The 19,306-nt window shown below is 39.9% G+C and overlaps 1 protein-coding gene across 1 annotated transcript in view; it reads right to left on the reverse strand.

The window, feature by feature from the left end:
* KIF26A (kinesin family member 26A) overlaps window positions 1-19,306 on the reverse strand; it is a 68,016-nt gene that overhangs the window by 15,428 nt on the left and 33,282 nt on the right. Inside the window, exons 4-5 of the mRNA XM_026849236.1 lie at window positions 15,836-16,019; window positions 1,750-1,959 (exon numbers count right to left, since the gene is read on the reverse strand). Of these exons, the coding sequence (XP_026705037.1) occupies window positions 1,750-1,959; window positions 15,836-16,019 (394 nt within the window). The remainder of the gene's footprint in view (window positions 1-1,749; window positions 1,960-15,835; window positions 16,020-19,306) is intronic.

A 19,306-nucleotide genomic window follows, 5' to 3' on the forward strand; every position in this document is an offset into this window, starting at 1 on the left:
AATATTGATTCTATGACTAATGTAGCAAACTGAATGCTATCCAACCAGGCTTCCTGCTGGTATAATAGCTTAGCCAAGGCTATTCAGCAATAGTAGCAACTCCACTGAAATTAAGCTACTCAAGAGTGCTCACAGGAATTAGGCAGACATTCACACTGCATTAAGATCCCTGAATAAGGTTTTATAGTATCACATTTTCCTCTTCCAGGAGAAACATCATCATCAATAAAGAGAACTTGCTAAAATATTTCAGTGTACTAAAACCAGTTTATCCACGTCAGCAAAGGTTTCAAATGCACAATAAGATGATCTATTAAGTATGGCAACTGGGGGCAGGGGAGAGGGTTGGTGTAAATATGTAACTACAGTGAAATGAGAAGGCTCTGTTTGCAGGTGCATGGCAGCAAGCTTGCCTCAAGCAAAGATGCCTACACAGCAGTGGCTGCACTGGCCAATGTCAACCAGAACACCACAAACAGGCCACCCAACAGACACACCACAAAGACCTGACAGAGCCTAGAGCAAACCAGAGGTCAACAACCTGAAGGACAGGAGCAAAAACCAGGAGAGAAGCAGGCTGTGGCCAACCACCTTGCAGCACGGCTGGCAACACAAGAAAAAGCCACATCCAGGTCTGCACTAACGTTGAGATCACTGTTGCATTATTTCCACACAAAGACACCAGCTTATGCAGGATCTCAAAAAACAGCCTCCTGATGCAGTTTCCATTACTGTAGGCAGTGACGTGTGCAGGACATTATATTCCATCATTAGTGCTTGGTTAGAACTTGAACCTAATAGATACTGTCATATCTCTAGCTTGGAGCCCATAAAATTAAACAAAATCCTAGGAGAAGATCTGAGGGTGAGATTCTGAACTAGATCTTGGCATGTTTTCCCAACATTAATATACCATTTTCACCTTAAATGTTTTGTGGTGTATTCTTTACCCTATTTTTTTTCAGCAGTCCAAACTTGGAGTAGTTCTTCATATAATGCTGAATTTGTTCTTCTTTTTAAAGTTGTTGTAGGATTTTTTTTCTAAACTAAAAACTTTTCCCAGAAGAAAATTTCTGGTGTTTGTGAGGACAATCTCACCAAATATACCGCAGCTCACAATCCTCACAAATACCAGATATCCCACCTGTGTATCAGATTTCAGGTCTGGGGCTACTACTGTACAAATACTCTACAAATTTTGCAGGTCAAAAGAAAAGCATACACCGTCATCAGCACAAACATCAAGATAATCAGTCAAAAACATAGCATAAACAAACTGGAAAAGGCTAGGAAAATATAAAAGCTCCCTAACTGTTTCAGTATAGCATTCCCATGGGGTGAGCTGTATCTCTTCTCTTAACAACAGCATTTAGTTTAATGTTAAGCACATGTTCATTTCCCATTGAAAGCAGTGTGTAAGGACTTTATTTCCGTTATATAAAATGGGCTAAAGCCTAACTGGATGGAAAAGTGAATTTCAAATTGGCTGTGTGTCTGTCTAACAAGAGAAAATGCAGGAAGATAATTTAGTCTGCAAATCCATCTCCCCAGGTATTATTCCTTAATTCTACATCTCAACTAAACTGAAATGTAAGAATTTACCCACTCGTCTATTAATTACTATGTTTTTTCCAAGCATTAAGGCAACTCATTCAAATAAAATTCCCCAGAAACAGAAAGAACTCTTCAGGCAATCAAATGCAGTGGCCATGAGAAGACTCGGGAGGTTTATGCAAGCGACCCCAGTACCTGTGAAGCATCCTGGGGAAAAACCGCATCAAAGGCAAACATCTTTGGGACAGCAACAACACCTCTTCTGTGACCTGCATTGGAAGGCCCGCTTGCCGCTGGATCATAAAACGTGATTTGCTTTTTTCGCGGGTCTACCTTCAGGAAGGACATGGATTCAGATGTTTCATGTGCTCCTTGAGAGGGACAAATCCTTACCATCACTTTCACCTACAAGAATTCAGAAGAAAGCAACAACTTGAGTTCCCAGCTACAGATAAACGCATGCAAAGCATTCCTCCCAAACCCACTCCCCTTCCCATGACACATTCATTTGTAATGTTTAGGTGTGTCAGAACAACCGTGGGACAAAACCAGAGCCAGATTTTCCAGCCTGGTTTCCACCCTGGGGTCTTCACTGAACTAGCTTTTAAAGGTGCACTTTGTCTCTTCAGCTGACTCTGTTCCAGTTTTACCATTTCAATTTATAAATGTCTGATCCACAGGTATAATCTACTGTAGATGTAATACCATACCTAAAGAAAAGGCAACTCTAGTCTCCTACCCTCCGAGTACTCAATGTGACCTCAAGCACAAACCCATCCACTCTGAAAATCAGTCTGAATAACACAAGGCTCAGACAGCTAGCACATTCAAACCGAACTAAATCTAGAAACTTTCAATTCCTTGTTCACATTCTTCTAATGAAAAGGTGCTTCTCTTACAGATTTCCCAGGCAGAGGCCTTTATGCTGTCATTGCTAGGCTCTTTGGTGGTTAGTTGCAGATTTAATAGGAAAGAAAGAAAGGAAAAAGATAAAAAAAAAAACACACTACAAAAAAACCCCAACATTAAAAGGTCAAAAAGCCTGAAAAGAAACCACTCACAAAGTACATTTCTATTGCAGCATTGCAAATGCTGATTTCCTACACATGACATTTTAAGACAGCATTTTTAGAGAGCTCAGACATGTTGGCTGTGATTTCCAAAGCAGCTTATGGGAGCTAAGTGATCGGGTCTCATGAAAGTTCAGCAAAGGCTGCGCACCTGCTTCTTTTAAGCTTCCTCAAAATCATACTTTTACTTTGACAAAACTGTGAAATACTGCCTCACACCCACTTATGACCGTTTTTCCTTATGAAATGTTCCCACGACACAACCAGCATGTTTTATACACCTTGCGCTGAAGTAAATGACTATTACAGGTGCAACTTCAACTCTGCACTGCCCAGCAGATCAAACTTAAGAGAAAAGCAATGCTCAGCCAGAGTGACTTTCCATGGCCAGTATGAAATGTTTCAATAACAAGTTGAACAATAGTATATATCTCCTTACCCAACCACCAGACAACTTTCACAGCACCAGAGATAACCATCAGGTTTCAGTGGGTGAAGAGCCTCCATGCCTGTCACATACCACAGCCAGCACAGCTGGAACAATTTACATTCGTACTCTCCAAGAGCACCCATCAAGAGCTTCACCTTCTGCAATGCAACTACTGATCATCAAAACACCCACTCCTTTTACAGCACCTGCACCTGGTTTGGAAGGGGAGTGACAGATAGCAACCTCTCTGCTGCAGATCTGCCAGGTGAAGCCTCCAAACACAGACCATGCAGTTGCCGGCTGATGAGCTGGCACTCCATGAGGTGTGGAGGTGGTGAGGCCTCACCTCGAATACTGTGTTCAGTTTTGGGCCTCTCACTACAAGACACACACTGAGGTGCTGGGGCATGTCCAAAGAGGGACAACAAAGCTGGTGGAGGGTCTAGAGCACAAGTGTTGTGAGGAGTGGCTGAGGGAACTGGGGTTGTTTAGCCTGGAGACAGGGAGGTTCAGGTATCGCTCTCTACAACTACCTGAAAGGAGGTTGTAGTGAGGTGAGTGTCAGTCTCTTCTCCTGAGTTAGAAGCAACAGGACAAGAGGAAATGGCCTCAAGTTGCACCAGGAGAGGTTTACATTGGAAATTCTTCACCAAAACGGTTGTCAAGCATTGGAACAGGCTGCCCATGGACCTGGAGTCACCATCCCTGGTGGTATTTATAAAACATGTAGATGTGGTGCTTAGGGACATGGTTTAGATGGACTTGGCAGCGCTGGGTTAATGACTGGACTTGATCTTGGAGGTCCTTTCCAACCTAAATGATCCTGTAATTCTATGAGTTGGGCCCAACTTTTAGTCCTGAGCTGGATGTTGCATGGGGAAGCTAGGTTGGAAAGCATGCATCTCTGATAAGGAATAATCTTCTGTTTCAGTAACTTTTTTTAGCTAAATTTTACCTTAAATCTGCTAGAACCATTTGACTTCTACTTACTATGTTCCAAGAATTATGTCATTAAAATGGTGTGCATTTACTACACTGACACATTCTTTGTGGTTTTTTTTTAAAATAATGTGCTCTGAAATGGACTTCCCCATCACTCCTGTAACTAGAGAAATAATGGCAAAATAAGAACAAAAGCTGAAAAACTACTTCAGCAAAGCACAACATGGGAAATGACGGCAACAGACACAGACCAGATCAGGCTGAGCCAAACTCTAGGATTGCCCTTCATACCAGACAAGATGCAAAGGCAATGGCATACAGACTGAAAAGTTGTGCCCAAGCCAGGATGATCCACAGCAGATGGGTGGGTGCAGCAGTAAGCACCATGCTGAACTGTCCCTGCCTTTATCAGCTGGAGATGGTAGGTAATTTGAAGATTTCATTTAGGAACTCAACTGTTTCTTTTTTTCATCTCCTCCTTTCTACAGGGGCTAAGCTACACACAGGCATCCCTGCACAATTACTCAAGCATCCTCACAGAAAATATTTTCCACAAAGCGGCTATAAAAGCTTTTCCCCAACAATTTTTCCAAACAAAGAGGTTAAGAAACAACCGACCCTTCCAGTAAACACTGCAGGAGGCTCCAAAGTAGCAGCAAATTCTTCTACCTATTGACTCAAGCAGTCCCCTGATTTCAACACTTTCTTTTCTTTCCCCTTTCATAATGATATGAATATGAAAATACACTTACAGAAAATAAGCAAACCTTAGAATAAATGAAACAGCTGCTTCAAAAGCAAAGTGCACCAGAGGTGACACACTCAAGGCTGTTTCCCCATAAAAGCTCCATGAAGCCAGCTTTGTGTATTAGCCTGCTAGCTCAACCTTGACATGTTACCAAGGTGCTCAGAAAAATAACCTCCCTTGAGGAAAAAAAACAAAACAAAACACGTAAATATATATGTAAGTACAAATGCCCACTTCAGGGTCACTTGATTAAAATGAATTTTAAAATATATGCTGTTTTCAAAGCACTTCTCTAAACAGTCCTTTCTGTTCTCTCGTCCACCTATTATTAGATTATAGCATCCAGAGCTTGGATAAGAGGAAAATTGGTTTGCTCCCGACCTAAACAGCAAGTTACCTCCATCAAAGCACTGCTCCCCTAACACAAAGATGGCTTTACCCCCAGAAAAACCTTGTGTGTCAAATCAGCTTTTTGAGACCACCTCTCTGAAGCAGAAAGATACTAAAAGAGCTTCTCATAATGGATCAGATCCCAACTTAACAGGCCTCAAGGGTCATCTTCATTTTTACAGTGGAAGTGAGCTTTCAAGACAAAGGGGAGGGGGGAGAGAAAAGCAATTTGAGGAAGTCCCTCTTATTTTTTTGTGTATAAAAGCTGTTTTGCAGAGTAGAAACCCACCGATTTCAAATTTAGTTTCTCTGCTAAATCGATCTATAAGGGATGCCTACCGAAAACTGTAGCATTAAAACGTGTCACACTCATTCATGATGATGAGCCAGACTCAATTCACTTGGAAATGAAGCAGAAATGCTCATGAAAGTACCAACAAGGACAAAGATTACTCAAATATATCCCTTCATAACAGCAAAAACTAAGTGCAGGCAGATCCCAGGTGCATGCACACACTTCTAAGTATGTAAAAGAAAGGTTTGGTGTTATACTATTTATTCTTCTTATAATTCTTGCCCTCCTGTGTTTCAGGACCAATCTGAAGTGACAGGTTTATATTCTCAGCTCTGAAGTTCACCCCCGTACTCTTTGGGGATAAGCACTGCAGAAAAGGAGCCTACTACACAGCCAGCATGGGTCCTGCCTTAAGGATCTACTTAATTGCATCTTCCCTGGGTCTCTTTATCTAGTTCTCATACAAAAGGCATGCTCACCTGTAGAGAGAGCAATGTGCAGTGCAGGAAATCATCCAGATACAAGGGCCTGCAGTGAGGAGAGGATTCAAGAAAACACAGGAACCTGTAAATCTTAAAGTAACTTTGGCCTGTAACTAGGGAGCAAAGCAGCAATATCTGCACTGCACTCTAATGCTTTTATTTGCTTATGAAAATGAATTACTAGAATTATGTGCAATAACATTAATTTCAGGCCCACTCAGGATCACACCCTCTGTGGGCAGTTATTCAACACTATGGCCAGATTTCTGGTGGTCAGTTCCAACTGCAGCAGTACCAGCCACTAGGAACACTTGTGCAAAGCAAAGGAACACACGATAGGGTATTTAGAGGAGAATGAATGAAGAAATGGAAGAGTAAGACAAGTCTGAAAAAATAAGAACAGGTCCTGGGGGAAAGAGAGAGCTAAAAGGAATAGCAATAGCAGGGGAGGGAGAAAGAACACAAAAAATGAAAGAAAACAAATACAGCGATTCCAGAAAAGTCACCTCAAGCTCAGAGCATCTCTGCTCTGACCAATTTTAGACTTCTTTAAAGAGAGCTAAGATGGCACATCCATCCTGTGATGGGGGTGACCCTTCCTGCTAGAATGTGGGACTTCTAGTAACTTTTTTCCCTTTTTGTGTATTTCTTCTTTAATGTCACAGAAAGATACAGAGTAAGAAAAATATTACAAGTGCAACTTATCAAGGATATAAGGATTTGTACATAGTTGTTCATACAGACATTGAATATTGGATAGAGCCTCCATTTTAATGAGGATTGATAGAAAACGAGGATAGGTTTGTATCTGAGTTCAATTTCTGCAAATAAAAATGAAAGATACACAAACATCACAATACTTTCACATTATTAACATTCTTGTCACTTCCTGAAGACAGCCTAAATCATGCAAAACACTGAAGTATCTCATTAAATTAACTGACTCTAATCTGGTGAGCTTTGTATACTGAGGGTTAAGACTCCACTGAACTTTCCAAATTCATGTTTCTGCAGGAACCAGGAGGTCAGCAGAATTGCTGAAGGAAACCCTATTAAAATCAAAAGTGTTTGAGAAAAGAAGATGGCATATACACCCTGGATATGCCATTAAAAGATAAAGAATTTTAAAAATAAACAAATGAGCAAATAATTTATAAAAGCCATAGAAACAGCTGGCATAAGGTCAGAGGTCCACCCACCCAGCACAACAATGGTATAATTTTAGCCTTAACTGGCAAGGCTGGGAGAGAGATTCATAGCAATTTTTTATATGTCAGCCTACAGTGGAAGTCAGGGAAAGGAGAGGCTACAAAAGCAAACATCTGCAAGCTAGAATTAATTTGCTCCAGCTTTTAAGGGCAAACCCAGTGGATGGATGCCAAAGCATAAAAACAAAAATCGTACCAGTTTTATGCCCACAAAAAGAATTTTAAGGGAGACAGACTGCAAAAGAGCAGATTTCTGAACACAATGAGAGGGGGGAAAGTACCCTATGTGGAGGACAGTGGCTATGTGGAAAACTCTGAGGCAAAACCCCATACCAGTTTTAGAAACATGTGATGAGAACACTAGAGAACCACAGATCTATATAGTACACTCAAGTAACAGTAATATGTTGGACCAGACCTCTAGTCCTTGATATCTTTGACTCTTCTGAAACTAAAATCTAGATGCATATTTAACAACTCTGACCTAAACACTGAAACATCTCGGAAACTGAGGGATGTACATACTGGTTGGTACCAGCCCTTCCTCCTCCACTGCTACTGTCCACCCCTTTTCACACCTAAGAGTCACAAGGAGAGACCTTCTGCCCCATTGCCATGCAGCAGCTGCTGCTCCCATCCTGTGACCTTCTCCAGTAGTGCCGGTCCCACATATCCTCTTTGTGCAGACTTGTGATTTCCAGACTTACCCCCACATACTGAACCAGCTGGAGTTAAGAAGAACAAGACAAGGGAGTCACAGAAACTAAAATAATGAGTTCAGGACTGGTCAAGGTAGTGCAGAACATCAAGCATATGTCAATTCCAGAAAGCAAGTTTGGAAAAGTAAGACCAAAAAGCCGTGAAATCCAAATTTCAAAGCAACTCTCTGACAGCAAGACATGAATGTGAAACTGATGGCCAGAGGTAAGCTAGCAGTTTTGTCTAATACAGCCCATACGTTTTGGATATGCTTAATTGAATGCAGCTACAGCAAAGCCACATGTCAATGAACACAAAACTCCAAGACTAGAGAAGTAGGCATTGTCCCAGAAGAAATCACATCCAAGTCTGAATTTGTAGAGAAAAGAGCTAGTGATAACAGAGAGAATGACACAATCCTACACAATTTTAGACAGAAACAGCCAGGAGACTGAGACGGTCAGGTCTCACATTGATTATTACACCTTAATCAAAAGGGATGAAAAGGCTATCAACTCTGAGACCAGAAAAAAGGGAAGGACCATCAAATACTTAACGAATCAGATATTTGAATTCTGTTTCTAAGACTATCATGGACCTCTGCTACACGCTTTTGACAATGAATACAAAAATTACTATCTCTCTCTCTCTCTCAGAAAGTTGGTCATTCATCTTTCAGTGGAGTGAAGGTTGACAAATACTCTACACAGTTTAATTTGGGGAAGACATGTAGACAGAGAAGACTCCACTAATTCACTAAGTAATGACTAGATTCCATGGCATTTTGGATGCTGAGGAAATTAAGACCCTGACCCAGCCAAGTATGTTAGCCCTGGCATAACTGTAACATATGGTGCCTCCTTTGAAATCAGTGGATGTGTAGTGTTCATGCACTTTGTTAGCATTTGATATTATATAGTTGTCAAGTTTCAAAGTCAGACAGAATGAGAAGGAAAAAATAGAAGGAATTAATTAAAAAGCTTCTAAAATTTTAGAATATATGTGCTCAAGCCCTTTTTAATGAATTAAACTCCGCCTTTATCTGTCTGTATTTTGAGAAAGTGCTGGCACTATACTGGAATCCATTCTAAAAATGCTGGTCATATTCTGTGTTACAGCAGTATCGTAATCCCTAAATGAACAAGCAATTTGGTCTTTAGCAATAAATGTCATTATATCAAATTTGAACGGACACTAAATATTCCCTGGAAACGCACATCCTTCACAGGCATCGTGCAGCCAGGAAGTTAATTCTGTCCAATGTTCACAAAATGGCATATAACAACAGGTTAATTAAATAACTATGTTTAGACATCCACTATTCTGAATTAAGATTTCTCAGCAAGAAATTACAAAGAATTCACATTCAGTTGAATAAAGACCATTTTCCAATGAAATCACTTATTTTTCAACTACAGTGTAAATCAAATTACAAAAGTCCTAGTTCAGAGCCAATATTTTTCATGGATTTAATTGTAACTGACAGATATATAACCCTTGCTAAATTGGTTTACTGTGGGTAGTTCTTACAAGCCTTTCATATACTGCCAGTACCAATGGATGGCAAATTTATATGCAAAATTGCCATGCTAGCATAGGCCATCTAGCTCCCCTGGGAAAAACTTAAAAAAAAAAAAAAAAAATCACTTCTGTATTGTACTCTATTAAAGAAGAATTGATTTTCTACTCTCAGAAGACATGAAGAAAGCTATTTCATTTTTAAAGGTGAAAACAAAGTAGAAGAATTTATGTATTTATCTAATTTTTCCACGTTTTTGTTTAAGCAGTTCAAGGCATTTCAGCAGGGATGTATGTACTTTGGGTGATACAGGACTACATACATTGATAGAAGAGTACTTAGTATGATACATGATTTATATCAGAAATAACACTCCAGTCATTAGGAAACAAGCAGCAATAAAGATGACAAAATTAAGTACCTATTTGTTATCCGTCATCAAACCATCGTAAGAACCAGTGAATGGGACATACAGCACACTTAAGAAAACCCTGCAAGATCAGTAAATCATATTAGCAGTACCTTAGCTATGGCTTGGTAAAGCATAAATGAAAGTAAATGGCTAAAACACATAAATGGAGACCAGTATGTATATACCTGTCCAAGAAACGTGTCTGACAATCCAGGTTCTCTTTAAATGCTCCACTTCAATTGTCTCACATAGGAGGATTCTGTCATTCTAACATAAAAAATTGACAGGATCCTTGGAAGAGACAAGCACTTAAAGCTGCTGTTGTAAGTGATGCAGTATTATGAAGAATGAGCTGAATAGAACCCCAGAAAAAACATTTTACATTAAAAAGGCTTCCTACCATGCTAAAGAAAAATAGCAAATTAGAATGCTACACACAGCCACTGTAAAAAGGATGTCTTTTTTAATACCACAATATGATAAATTATCTTAAGTAGCACATTAATGTCAGAAATTGAGCATAATCTAACTTCTTTCCAGTGACAATATTAAATGGCTTTCAGACGTCTTTCCTACTATTCTGACATTAAATTTAATAACACCCAGAGAGACCACAAAAATGATTCAGTTACAAGAATCATACTGTACTGGATCATTGCCTTTTAAGTAGGATTCAGCTAAATGATTTGGACTCTGATGTTTTTGGCACATTCAAGAGAAAGGTATGAAATTTGCTACATAACATTTATCAGCAATGAGAAAAATTCCTTTCAGTATCCAGTTTACATTGGTAGTGGTATTTTCCTTTGTGCATGAGAGTTTGATTATTGTCACTTATATGAAACACTGGTCCCAGGCAGACCTACAGTCCTAAATTTTTTATTAAAAAAAAAAAAAAAAACACACCACACAAAACCCACCCAACATAAAACAAAACAACTTTTCCTTGCTTGGTATTCCTGAATATTGACAATCCCTGAAAGCACCCGTGAGAGTAACATCTGGCACTCTTAGTAAAGAAAATTAAGCAAAAGTCTCTAACAACAAATGTATTCAGCCATAAAATCCATATAGCAATTTCACCACAGCAGAACTGTATGATATGCATGGAGATGATGATGTGGGATTTAGAACAAATTAAGATCTTGGGCTCAAATAATCAATAATGGAGTTCAAGTGCAAGAACTGGCCATCTTCACATTCCTGCCCCCTCCAGCAGTTCTCACAATGCACATTTACTGCCTTTGCTATAGTCATGCAGCTTAAGAAAAGCCAGAATTCTAGTCTCTTGCCTTCCCTGTCCACCAAGAAGGCGCCACAACCAGTGACAGGACCTGTCCAATTCTACACACCACAGAAACACCCAAGATAGCCCTGATGCTTCCTATGCTCAATTCAGTCAGTTCCTTAGATTGAACTGTCCCTTCACCCAGTTCAGAATAACTCTTATTCATGTGTTTAACTTTGAAACCAATGAAAATAACAATGCATGGGGAAGCTCTCCACTGAATTGGTGATTTGGCCAAAGGGAGTTTCTTTGGCAGGATAAGCCAACAGTCATGGCAGGGCAGCTTTGAAAGTACGTATCAAATAAGGAAGGTAAAATTCCAGGTACCAATGTTAATTTGTTTAGTGAGGTCTTTTTTCCAAAGGCTTAGGCTTACTGGAGTCCAGGTCTATACCAAACCAACAGCAAAACACACCCTGCTGCTGCTGCATGCTGGGGTCTTAGAATCCAGCCCTTTCCTCGCTCAGCCACAGCAATAGCTCCCCTCTAAGAAGGTAATTTAGAGATAAATACATGGGGGAGGAGGGAAAATCTTTACATTTCTTCAGTTATTACCATCCTCTATTAAAGTTCTTTAAAGATATTACCTCAAGGAAGAAGGACAATAGAGAAAAAAACCTCAATGAGTGACTTATTTAAGCATTATAAGCCTGAAGAGGAACATGTGTTTATATCCCATACTGTTAGAGGCTCTGTAAAACTAAAGGTGCTTAATCTTCTTGCCTCTTGAACGGTCAAGAAAGTATTTTTTTAGAAGCTCAGACTTATGATAACAACCCCAATGCTGTAGCTTCCATGATGGCTGGTAAAATAGGTTACGGTCATGCCTGATTTCCTTACGTCTTATCGTTTGTGCACGCATAGTTAGAGCTCCTTCTCTTATGTACATTACCTTGTGTTAATCAATATGAAACTTCATCTGCCTCTTTATCCACCTAGTAACTTCAGTGTCATAGCACCTTTTTCCAAGTCTTCACAAACAGTTTTAGCTTTGGCTGCTCTGAATATGCAGCTTCACCACCTCATCCAAACTATTTAGGAAGAAATCGAACATCATGGACCTCCATATGACACCACGGCAACCTTTGCTCCAGTGTGAAATCAGCCCTCTTGTTTCCTACCAGCTATTAAACCACTAGAGAATACATGACAGCTTCTGGGTTTTTTAAGAAACCTAGGTCAGGACATTTGTCAAAAGCTTTTTCAAGATTCAAATACACTCCACCAACCCGAGCAACCCTAATCAAATGCTCGCTGACTCTTCCACAGAATGCTAATGTATGTGTTCCACCTGTAAAAGGTTCATCAACTGATCCCTACTATATCACATTAATCCCTTTCTATCTTTATTATTGTTTCAACCACTTTGACTGATTGCCTAGTCTGAAAGTCAGCCTTACAAAAGATTCCCTCTGGAACCCTTTTTTGCCTTTTGGCCACAAAATGACATCACATTTTCCACATTCTGTTCCTGTGTCTCTCAATGTATTGAATACCAGATAAAATACAACCTTGAGCATCAGTGGCGGGAAAAAGTTTAAGAATTACCATTGCAGTGGAAATACAGAAAGCCAATCATAGCAGTCATTGTAATGTTTCAACATGTACTTTGCTCTAAACTTTCAGCAGATTTACAAAATAAATGGGACTACCTAGAGTGTGTCATTACACATAATTAGTTGTTGTACTATTCAGGCCTTACAATAAATGGTATTTCCACACAGCTGATGTACCATTCACCTCTGCAGCTTTTCATAAAGGGAGCCACATTGTTCCCACTGAAGTATCTTGGGCACTTCATGGGTTTCAGTTTGTTACTCTATTTTTTATTCTCACACAATGTATATACCCTTCTCCTTAAATTTTATCTCTTCAGCCCCTTCACAGTAAGAAAAGGCATGTTTCTCTATGGTATCCTGTTCTGCTCTGAAATAAACCATTTGACAAGAAGGGAATTAAAACTTGTCAAGCTATCTGTGCTCAGAGAAATCACCCCCTTGAGGAGAGTAAGGCCTGGTCCTCAATGGGTCATTCTCAGCTTAGTAAGGTGAAGGTAGGTGGGAATTAGGCAGCCCATCGGCACTGCTATATACAGCAGAAGCCAGCAAGGAACCAGTTCTCCATATCATAACTAACAATGAAAGACAAGCCAGCAGCAAGTGGGAGGTGAGGAAGGAAAAGGCTGCCCCACCAGCTGCTTAACCCACTGTAACCATACAGTAATAATAGGGTGAGGGACACCGCTGACCTGGGGCGATCACACCAAGGAGAGCAACAACCACAGCCACAGATGCTGCAGTAGGAAAAAGTGACTCCAGAATCCATCACTGATTCTGTCCCCTCATACAAGAAAAAGCCAAGGAAAAAGATAATCAGGAGTGTAAAAAGGAGTAAAAAGCTGTTAGAAGAGGAAAGACTGAAGTTAACAGAGGACCATAGCACATCTGCCAGTGTTTGCTGATTGTTCTCTCAATTGCTATGATACTTAAAGCAGTGAGGAAGAAAGGTAATTACATTATTCCCATCATCCTCATAATGAGATACTAGCTGACTAAATCTTGATCAGCAGAAGCTGCTGAAGAGGAAATTATAATGGAGAATGTTACTGCACAGTGGGCTAAATGCTACCAAAAGGTGAGAAGGTGAAACTATGAGTGTTTAGTACCAAAAGAACACCTATATAGGACTGACACTTTTCTTTTGACTTCAAATTATAAGAATTAGAATATATGAGATTTCATTTGTGCTGACTCATCATTTTTACAAAAAACTACATTGCTGGAGGGATTTTTTATGGGCAAACACTGAAATTTATAAACTTGCAAAAGAAGAATGGGTTGAGACATTTAATAGGCATTGCATATTTTAAACTGTGGATCAGAGAAGATACCTAGTTACTTCACTGTTTGTGAAGCATTAAAACTAACAACTATCACATCCCATCACCATTCGGATGGTATAGATCTTAACCCAAGAACTAAAGGGCTGATTCAATTAGCAGAGATCTCTTAGCCTCTACAGCACAGCACAGGATTCTTCCAAACTGTGGTCAATAAATAGTCAGTGAGGAGGACACAGCTGGAACTCTGGGCCCAAACAAACAGTACCCTCAATAATGTTTCCAGCTGAGAGGCAAACAACAGAGATATTTGAGGGTCAACAGCAGCTTGTTGACCCATAAAGTCTGGAAATTCTTGGTGTAGTGTGCCAGGCAGAACAGAAATACCACCCACGTTGCCATCATGCTACACATAATATCCTTTGTTGGAGAAGCAGCTCACAGAGCTGAGCAGCATAGTTGCTCAAGGTCCTGCCATGCTCCCTAGCCCTCTGGTAGAGCTCTTCCCTTTGAAAGCCCTTTGCTGTGCTTGCTAATGAAGAAAGCAGGGAGACCACATGACCCCTACTCATATACTCTTCTGCCTTCTGGGATTATGCATTTGATCTTTATTAGACTTTGTTGATCTGTTTGATGACACCAGATAAGAGTTTTCCACAAGGCACAAGTCATGCTGGTAAGCTCCACCGGCCACCTCAAAGCACAGGAAAAAGGCTGAAGCCTCTTGGCTACAAATAGCTGCAGGCGCACAAGTGTCATGACGTGCAAAGACAGTTTTACTGAGGTGCAGGCACGAAAGGTCTTTCTAAGGCAAAGAGCCTCAGAAATGCCAGTCCCCATTATTCCTGGTGCCACTGCCAAGTGCTAAGCCCCACAGAGAAGAGGCAAGCACAACCGATAGGCTCTGGTAAAACACACACATAGAAAGGGTGTTCCTCAGCACACCCTCCTCCACCTGGGAATCTCTACATTGCTGTGCCAGGTTTGCAGTATTCTACCATTTAATACTACATCCTCTTTTCTAATACACTGGAAAAACAAAAGAAACCGCATTTTCATCTGTGAGTTTCCACTTGCTTAAAATAGCCCCAATTATTCCTTTGTTTTCCACTTAGCACAAACTCACTGTCTTAAGAAATACAAGGTATTCTCTGTGAGCAACAGTGTCAGCTATAGGTATTCAGGTTGACAATCTCTTCATGTTAATGCTGATTTGTATGGTTACTCAAGGTGCATATTTTAGCTCTCCTGTGCACATTACATATTTCAATTCTACCTTCAAACACCTATCTCGTGTAACCTATGTAAATAAGCATTCAGACTCTGCTGTGTGGGTGATTAAACAGTTATAAATATGAATAAAGCTCTAAATAATTGGGTTGTATTTTAATTAATTTTAAATAAAATTAGCACAAATTCTACAATTTGAAAGCTGCTGTATTTCCTAAGCTGAAGAGACATCTATTTCTCCCCTGCTACTTCATTTCCATACTTCTGATTTACAATGACATGTGAAGCAGAGGGAAACAAAACATATTTCCTTAACCTCAGCAGACAGACAGCACCAGCATCAATGTCTGAGCCTTGCTGGCAACACAGACACTAGTTCTGCCAAAGGTGAAGCCTGTATTGGTTTGGACCAATGATGTCAAGGAAATTTTGTCTCTTACTTTAAGAGAGGGAAGGACAAAACAACCTTTGTAATGTTGTTGTCAATGATGTTAACCGGCTTCAAGGCGGCTGACACTCTAGCACTGAATCTGCTCTGAGCTTGCCAACTCTTTCCAAAGAAAGTCAACAGGAGATAACAGCTCTCAGGCACATTCAAATGCATGTGGCTATCTTTCTATATCAAGAGCCTTCCCTTGAGCCTATCCAACCCTGTTCTGCGCTGAAATCTTCTAGCCCTGTTAAAATTAATCTAGAAAACTATTTTTAAAAATTGAAATCCGAAGTTACCTTTCCAATGCCAGGGTTGTCCTTGATTTTAGACACAGCTCTCAGAAGGCATGGCGGTGCTGGGGGAGGACAGAGCTGCAGGATGCCACTAAAGTTAGTAGCATAAATAGAGAAGTCATGTGTGTGTGGCAGGGGTGGATGGTATTTCTTTCTCTTCGAAGACAGGTTAAGCTTCTGTGCTGCTCTGTATAAAAGTAATAGCAAGAAAGGAAAATGTTACTAGGTGTTAATGGGAATCTAGACCAGACAAACAGATGCTCATTGTCATCAGTACCTGCTTAACAAATCAAGTCATTGTGTTCTAATCTGATTTCATAAGGACAAACCATCAGGAGACTAATAGAAGGAAATATGGGTAGAAAAATTACTGGCAAAATACTCAGTTAATTTCTCCCCCAACAGAGTTTCAATTATAATCTAACTCTCCCCTCTTCCTCCCAACAGCTTGACAGCTGAGTCCTAAAATGCTAAAATCTCACTGACGTAATAAAAGTGAAAATAATCCCCTTGTCACTGGAAGGACCAGATGGACTTTGCTGGTGATAACATTATGAAAGTGGTTCTTTGTACCCTACAAGTTACTCAAGGCACAGGATAACACTCCAAGTCAGCTGTGCTCAAGATCCTCTCTTGCTGGCTGCACTGAAAATCCTTAGATAACAAAGTATTTCCTTCAAGACAGATTGGTTTTTCCTCCTCAATTCCATTCTTTCACATTAAAAGGGAAAGCTATTAAAAAGACATGCTTTAATGTTCTGAATGATAATGATCCTTCTTTTGAAATGCAGAATTTCAAAACATAAAAGATGAAGAAGAAGAAAAAATTAAAAGGTACAATTAAAATTGTAACATTCTTCCTTGTGTATAAGGATTGGAACATAATCAGTTTTTCTGCTATTCCCCACCAGCAACACCAAACAGTATAGCAAGAAACAAAACCAGAAACTCCAGTCTTCATCAAAACCCACATGGGGGGGGAAAAAAAAAAAAAAAAAAAAAAAAAAATCACCCTGCAGAGTTAAGTAGAACAAATACCCGTGTTAATGAGCACACACTGGGCAGCTGGGGGCGGCAGTGAGGGTGAAATATCAGCTCTGTCAAAGCCAAGGAGAGCTCTGCCACCTGAATAAGACATGTGCGATCTGACCCCAAGACTGTCAGTAGATAGCCCACCCTCAGATATGTATTGTAAAAGCATCCAACATGCTATCTTTCAGCATTACTTTGAATGGCTGTTAAGCCAGCAAAAACGCAAAGCGTTACACTGCCAGAATCTGTGGGCAACCTGAGACTGTGCTACTGATGCCAACAGGTCTTATGGGGACAAATAACTATTACAGTCCACGCTTGTAATATAAAGGCTTGCCACTTTGGACAAGTTAATTTACAAATATGTAATGACAAAAAGTCTCTTTATACAATGGCTAGGTTTTTTTTTTTTTATCATGCTTTTCAGCCCAGAATCTCCAAATACTTTTCAGAGAGATCAAACTGGCACTACCATCTGTGAAGTATTATAAGCAACAGACATATGGAGAAACTAAGGCAGTGCTTTTGCTGTCTTACCTATTTCAGGGTCAACCTAGACTCCTAACCTTGCCACAAATCTAGTCATCAGGCAGCCTCATGCTGAGTCAGTTTAGTAAGCTGATCAGAGAAGGAAAAATCTTCCTTTGCTTATATTTATGGTAGGTTAGAAGCAAAAATGAACACACGAACACTGAGAGCAGGAGGGCTGCACAGTTTCTTCCAGCACCACCACTGGCTTCAAATGAATTACAGTACAAAGAACTGGTTGTGTCTGAGGAGCAAAATTACTCACTTGGGTCAAGATCAGACAGCCAGTCAGTACAAGGGGGAGGACTCTCAATACAGATCTCCAAAATTTCCAGTCCTACACTCTATATTCCCAAACTCATGTGTTAAACTCCTGAACCTTTTTACTTCATCAACTTCTAGAGATGCAGACCCCCTATGTGCTTCCTTCTCCCTCTACAAATGCTGCAGTTTTTGGGAAGACAAAGACTCATGTGATGAAAAAACTAAGGCTCTAGTTCCAAACTCAGAGGGAGCCAGAAGCCACTGTCTTGTGAGGCACAAGTTGGACTTTTGCTCCTGAGGAAAGAATCAGCTTTTGACTCCTGCTGCATCCTGAAACCAGCAGGAACTGGATCCCACAGCGAAGCAAAACACTGCAAGCATGGGTTTCTACAGAACGTCAGGGATTTGGTGGCAATGAGAACTGATTTAACTGCCTAAATCTCAAATCCCCTTGCTAATACTTCATTCAGTATAAAAACATATGCCTGAAATAGGACACCAGGCAAACAGTTGCACAACTTCACTATGGTTGCAGCTGCACATTAAAACCATAATGCCTCCTAAATTATATGCAGCTTTATTGTGAAGAAAAGAGTCTCTACCTGTTGGTATTGTCATTGTGGAACTCAAGACAGTCATTACCCTCTATCTTTAAGTACCAATTAAAAATTGTGGTTATTACTTAATCATCTTGTTGATTAATATGAAAGATAATGTTTATTTCCTTCTTTACATGCTATGATCTCCCTTGTTGAAGTGATAAAAACTCCTCAAGAGAATGTCTTCAAAGTGCAATCAAGATATACTTTAAATCCTGATGAAATAGTTATTCCTTCAATAGATCTGGCTGAAGGAACTCCTCTGAGAAACATATGTGAAAGAGAATGATATACAAAGGACAAATTTACTTAGGAATTGTGTATTCAAGCATCTATCTAAGCACTAACACTCAAGAAATAAATGCACCCCAAAAGGCCAAGCTAAGTAAAGTATGTAAACAAATAAACAGAAAATTCAGCCTTTTAAAAGTATAGCATCTCTTAAAATAGCTGAGTAACAGAGTTTTGGACCATTTCAAAAAGCGTATCTAAGATACCAAATTCATTACCAGTTGTCTTATCTTCTTCACCAAGAAAAAACAACTTTCAGAGTGATTCACTTCCAACAGTATTCACAAACTTTCTGCATCTTCAGTGTTCAAAGGACAGTGCCATATGCTAGCTAAAGCAATTAACTACTATAGTGCTGATAAATCCTCTTCCTATGAGTCTGGAGTGCCACGGTTTTACTAAGAAATTTGGCAAGGGGACTGCTGATGTCCTGTGAGATAACAGGAAACTGAAAAAGCAGAGGAACTGGAGTAGTTGTTATAGAAAATAAACAGTGCTTTGATAGGCAACAGGCCAACTGCACTAATAACGATGTATACGGTTCACATTTAAAAAGCATCTCTACTCAGGTAGCAGTGCACAAAGCTTAATTACAACCTCTCTGTGTTTGAATGTAAGAATTACTTTGCCCAACATTAAAATGAGGTTGTTTCTGGAGTTGGAACATCACAGACATCTTGTACCAGCAGTATCAAAGAGCTTGCTGGGTTTGGTTTTGTTTGCTGTTTTGGTTGTTTTTCTAAAAGGGAAAAGTTAAGGA

This window comes from Athene cunicularia, assembly GCF_003259725.1.
Source record: "Athene cunicularia isolate RWA chromosome 5 unlocalized genomic scaffold, athCun1 chr5_part1, whole genome shotgun sequence".
In the NCBI taxonomy this organism is placed as follows: Eukaryota; Metazoa; Chordata; class Aves; order Strigiformes; family Strigidae; genus Athene; species Athene cunicularia.